The 6,549-nt window shown below is 35.3% G+C and overlaps 1 protein-coding gene across 1 annotated transcript in view; it reads left to right on the plus strand.

Annotated features, from left to right (window-relative positions):
- The window catches only part of LOC148284651 (uncharacterized), a 42,124-nt gene extending 41,730 nt beyond the window's left edge, over window positions 1-394 (plus strand). The window contains exon 24 of the mRNA XM_088237111.1: window positions 117-394. Coding sequence (XP_088093237.1) covers window positions 117-285 — 169 coding nt within the window. The 3' untranslated portion in view covers window positions 286-394. The remainder of the gene's footprint in view (window positions 1-116) is intronic.
- Window positions 395-6,549: the final 6,155 nt, after the last annotated feature.

Genomic DNA, 6,549 nt, shown 5'->3' on the forward strand with positions numbered 1-6,549 from the left:
GATCACCTATGTTCATGTACCGATGATCAAAATACCCTGGATTTGGTTTACAAATCCAGTTCTCTGATGATTTTTTGACTGATCTGTGCATAATTTCTTGGTGGCGCGTTCGCCAGGATATCGGAGCTGAACAACTCGGCGTACCTGGACAGCAAGCTGGGCGCGCTGAGCCTGCGCGTGGCCCCCGGCCAGGCCGTCCTGCAGCTGCCCGCCACGCAGCTGGACCGCGGCTGCGGCAAGTGCATGAGCGACCGGCAACACTTCGCCAAGTGCCACTCCGACTAGGCGAAGCGCCGAGCTAACCCGCCCCAACCACAGATCCAATAGGGCATTATCACTCGGGAGGAAAATCGGATTTAACCTACTCTTCAAATAAAAGATTTTTTAAAGATTCTCCCAGTGTTTATATAAGCCCTTATAACGAATTTCATTCATTATTTTCGTTTGGAAAATAAGGCCTTTCAAAAACGATCGTTTCGTAAGTTGGTAATAAATTTTGTCACAGAAGTTCACAAGTAATGCATTCATTTTAATGTTGGTAATGTCACAGGCCACAGATACAAATATAAGGAGAGTTGTTTATGCATATTATCTTAACCCCCCCCCCCCCACTCCACACTCCAGTTCCAGGCACTGACAGATGAAAGTGGGATCAGATTACTTCTTACGTCTCGAATTTCTTTGATTATTTTATGGTTTTCAACCTCTTTTAAGTTTTATAAGTGACAGGACGCCATAAATGTAAACAAACGACACATAGAAAAAGGAAGCTATCTACAATACTCTATAAAATCCATAGATATTGATGAAAAACATCCGATGACGTTCATACTTGATGACGTCACGAATTGTTTGTTTTTGGCACCATTCAAATGACTAGAATTTAATCCTTTATATCTCCCTTATTTCTTAACAGATTTTAATAAGAATAGTCCCGATCGGCTTGTGATTTTTTAGATTAATTTATTAGCTAATAAGCAATTAATAATAATTGCAGATTTAATAAGCAAACTTGTTATTTTGTTTAGTACAAGTGATCATTATAAATCTCTCACATGTTAGTTCTTTTTGAGCAAATGGGTTTTGTCATGAATGACATCGTCAGACTGGTGAAAATAATATTTTATTTTAATTATTGATAAAAAATACCTATAGTCCTTAAAATATAGCTTGATAAAATGACAGCTGTCAAACTAATGCGACTAGTGGTGGGGAAGTACTGAGCACTGACCATGTACCGATCAAATCGATTTTATCAGTTTTTTCATGCAAACATGAAACTCTGTTTCCGAAAATTGATATAAAAACGCAAAAACAAGCATATTATAGTGTGATTAAGACCATTATTCACCAAAAATAAGACATTTTATACTTTTTTTTATGAACAACATCAAATGAATTATTTTATTATTCGACCAATTTGTCCCATCTCCTACATTTTTGCAAAATGATGTAACCTTGTAAGGACGTCGTTAATATGATTTCATGAAAAAAAAAAAGTATTTTTTATTATATTTTTTATTTTTATTTTGTACCTGGTTAATATTAAATAATATTATCCAGGTACTTAACCTTAAAAACACGAGGGTAAATTTTTTAATTTTCATAAAATAAATACAATGGTTTTCCCCCAAATATTGGGAAATTTTATTTATATGGTATCACTTTTTTTAGTATGGTAACACAGAATTCAAACTGTCATTTACATCGCGGTAAAAATGTTTCACACTTTTATGATAACTGTTTAAATATCGTCGGCCTCGTGGCGCAGTGGTCAGCGCGTTTGCCTACCATGCGAGAGGTCTCGGGTTCGACTCCCGACATGGTTGACATGAAATATTTATTTAAAAAGGTGCTTTTACAACAGAATATTTCATAGTCCCTGGACCGGTACTTGAAGCGTAAGACTGATCATCTTACCTTCATGTAACAAAAATGATCAAGATACACTGCGATCGGTGTACCAATGCAGTGCCCTATGCACCATTAGGTGCGGAAAGGGAATGGTGGTTTAAATATATTCTTTTCACATTAGGTTCATAACTTCAAATAATATTTCGATTGCAATTTTTTTTAACTTTTTGAATCGTAATTTATTGATGTAAAGACTTTATTCTTCCTAAACACGCGTCGACCGCACGTCGCAATTTAGTAAAATGTCAAAATTGGACACTTCAACAAAATGGTCAATCACACTGCACGTACTTTGAATTGACTTGGAGACGATAATTTTACACATTTTTTTATTTGCCTCGATTTTACTCTCCATTCAGGCGGCGGCGCGCGGCTCGTCTTTTGACGGATCAAACGAGTTGTGAAAAAAATTCAACGTAAAACACAAAAACGTTATTTGGGGGAATATTTGAATGAGAATGTATGGGAATAAATGGGACCTTAACGTTTCGGCGAAAAAGCGGGAAAGCATAAAATCGAGTAACTTAAAAACGAAGTTTTAGTGTTGACAGTTATGATTTTATTTTATGTTATTTTCTACAATGATTTATGTACTTTTAACTGTATTTTGTTTATGAAATACAGAAATAAATTGGAAATCGAGACGGGGATTATTGTAAAAATATATATTATATATAAATTTGTAAATAAAAATCATTTTTTAAATAATAAAAACGTTTAATTTTCTTAAAACAAATTTCTTACATGTAAAATTATTTTTTAATTAATTATTCATTAAGTTCAAATCAAAGAGACATACAGAAGGATGAAATGGGCGCACAAACCAGCCTACGATAGATCATAGGCCCCTCAAATGCCTAAGACCCCCGTTTCCCTTCTTAAAATGGTCCGCGTTTTAATATCAATCAATTCCGAAATTAAAAAAAAATGGTGCATCGAGTCTCGGGCACTTACGGGATTTATGGCCTGTTGCTGGCTGGTTCGGGCGATCGTATTAAATACTGCATTTCAGCCTTTTGAAATACGAGATTGGAAAACATATTTCATGAGGCTGATTTGGAAAATCAATTGCAGTTTCAAAATCAACACGGATATTGTAGAAAAATGTTTTCATACATAATTTTAAAAATAAAATTGCCAAAAAATACGTCTCCGTGAAAATGGCATGTTTGGCCTGTACAATTGTGACGACGTTTTAATTTAATTTAAACGGTCACAAACAAAGGTGGAAATTTAACCGAACGCATTAGAGGCGTGGCCGAATGAACCATTTTTGCAGGAATTTAAAAATATTTTTTATGCTACTAATAATTGAAAAAGATATTCAAATATTTTTTTTTGATGGAATATGGATGTTAAAAAATAGTTAGAATAAACAATATTTTGTGTAAATCCAAATGTTTGCAGATGAAGACTGGGATTTCACGCCATGCGCATATTACAATTAGATAGAGAACATTTTATACATTTATAAGGCTCAGTTCTCCATCTCATTTGAGACTATTTGCCAGTGGAATATTTTCATTACGAACATCTCTTTAATTTGAACATAATAATTAATGATTATTATGTTACAATAGACGACGTCTTTCATACAATAACATCGGGCCGATGCGAAAATCGTGAATCACGCAGCGGTCGCTAAAGCTGTGGTTTCTGGAGAAAGCGGCGCTCCGTGATGCCGTGGGCATGACAGGACAGACGTCTCGACGGAGACCAGAGATGTCGAGAAAATTTATTGACTGATCGATTGAATCCTGACACCAATGGGTGGAAGCTTTATCGTCTCCGATCCCAAGATAAACTTCCTTTCCAGAAGGGCGGTTTCAGACTGGAATAAATTCAGTGGTCCGTTCCATTTGGTCAACCAGTTCAAAACCGTTTGGATGCTGTTTCGAAGGACGAAGAGAGGAGAAAAAAGATGCAGGCGCCTCAAACAAATAATAACTAATTTTAAGACACTTATTTTTTTTAAAACTGGAACATACTGCAAAGGAAGTAACAAATCTAGACAAACTAAAGAATTATAATGATTAATTTGAATGAAAATAATCGAATGTATAAGATAACTTAATTCATTTGAATGGGAATCCGAATGCAGTAATTCATTCTAATGATAATAATCTAATGCATTTGATTACTAAATTCATGCTAGCAAAAATATTCGATTACTGAACACATTCGAATGAAAATAATCGAATGTATTAGACTACTGTAAATGAAAATCTGAATACAGTAATTCATTCGAATGAAAATAATCGAATGTATTCGATTATTTATTTCATTGAACGCGGTTATTTATCGAATGACAATAATCGAATATATTCGATTAATTCATTCATGCGAATAAAAATAATCGAATATATTAGATTAATAAATTCATTCAAATGAATGTCTGGATTGCAGTAATATGTTCTAATTAAAACTATCGAATGTATTCAATTACTGAATTCATTCGAATGAAAGTCCGAATGCAGTTATTTATTCAAATGATAATAATCTAATGCATGCGGCTACAGAATTCATTGAATGCAGTTATTTATCGAATGACAATAATCGAATATATTCGAATTATACATTCATTCGAATAAAAATCTAAATGCATTAATTTATTTAAATGAAAATATTCGAATGTATTCCATAACTAAATTCATTCGAATGAAAATACGAATGCAGTAATTTATTCAAATGATAATAATCTAATGCATTCGATTACTAAATTCATTCTAACGAAAATATTCGAATGTATTAGATTACTAAACTTATTCGAATGAATATAATCGAATGTATTCGATTACAAAATTCATTGAATGAAAGTCTTAATACAGTAATTCATTCGAATGAAAATAATCGAATGTATTCGACTACTGAATTCATTGAGCAAAAGTCCGAATACGGTAATTTATTTTAGTGACAGCAATCGAATGTATTTGATAAGAACATTCATTCGAATAAAAAGAATCGAATGCATTTGATTAATAAATTAATTAGAATGAAAGTCCGAATGCAATAATTCATTCGAAAAAATTGATTTAAATATTTTGAATCCGTAGCCATCAGGCACCCCATGGTTTTGAGTGACCATAGGCCACAATAACGCCCATCTTTTATGAAGCAATTATCCAATTAATTGATTCAGTTAATTACTAACCATTCGATTAGTAATTAATTCAGTTAATTACTAATCGTTCGATTAGTAATTAATTAATTCACTTAATTACTAAGCGTTCGATTAGTAATGAATTAATTCACTTAATTATTAATCGTTCGGAAAATGGGGAGTCATCGGAAGTCGAAAACTATCGCTTGGAGGAGAGTAAGTGTGAGTCCACATTACATTTGCACTAATTTTCATACAGACACAAAAACGTTCACCACTACATGAGAAAAAAACGTTTCCAAACTGTTGGCACTGCTATGACGTCACCGATGTTTGACAATTTGGTGACGTCATCCACCGATGCATGAAGGCACGGCTTTCTCAGGAAACCGAAGCTTTAAATATGCCCTTGTGGCGATTCGATCGAGCGCGTAGTCTAATTACATGCTAAAAATATACAACGAATTTGCGTTATATGCTCGGCATCAACGCACAGAAATTGAAAAGTTAAGTGTCGGGGCGATTATATTTTGTTTAAAAGAAAAATCAGTAAAATCTCTCTAAAGGGCCTGGCAGAAAAACAATTAATCAATGTTCAGCGAGTTTGCCTACGATGCGAGAGATCTCGGGTTCGATTTCTGCCATGGTTGACGTAGAGTATCGAAATCAAGCCATCGTATGATCAAAAATAAATGGGAATTTCTCATTTAGTAACAGTAACGTTGGCAGCACTGTTTTCGACAATCTGTCAAAGTTTGACGGCGGTCGGATGCTCGGTATTCTGCCAGCGTCCGTTTGAGTGAGTCGAATAATTGCCGCGTGTGGCGATTTTTACCATGGATAAAATTTTGGAACGACGAGCTTGCCTCATTTTCATTTTCGTTTTGTGCTGCTGATGAAACTTCGTGTGTCAAATCGTTGAAACTGTTGAAGACGTTGGTGAATGCTCTGATGATGGTGGGCATACTGGACGTCCAGCAAAGTCAGTTATCGAAGAAAACATCGAATCGGCAAAGCAAATCGTGTTGAAAAATCGACGAGTACCGATCCGAGAGCTTGCTGTGTTAATGAGCATCTCGTATGGATTGGCAGATCACATTTTGACCAATGTTTTGGGCATGAAACGCATCATCGAAAAACACTGAATTTTGTCCTAAAGCAGCACTGTCCAACAACTGTGGCTAAAGAGATGATTTTTGCACCATGATAATACGCCATCTCATACAGAGTCGATTGTTTTGGAGCTTATGGCCAAAAATTCGACCAACGTCATCAGCCGAGCACCGCATTCTCCAGACCAGGCCCCGTCTGACGTTTTTCTTTTCCCGAGACTAAAATTGCCATCGAGAGGAACGCGCTTCGAGACGATCGATGCCATGAAAGAGAGCTGGCTGCGAGAGCCGAAGGCCGTACCTTGGCAGGCCTATGAAAAGTGCACGGACAATTGGATTTAGCGTCGGCATCAATGTATCGGCACAAGCGGCGATGGTAAAGAAATGTAGTATTTTGGAGTAATTATTTTAGTACACGAATTT

This window comes from Micrasema longulum, unplaced genomic scaffold, assembly GCF_059751315.1.
Source record: "Micrasema longulum isolate JH-2025_06_02 unplaced genomic scaffold, ASM5975131v1 h1tg000100l, whole genome shotgun sequence".
Taxonomy (NCBI): Eukaryota; Metazoa; Arthropoda; class Insecta; order Trichoptera; family Brachycentridae; genus Micrasema; species Micrasema longulum.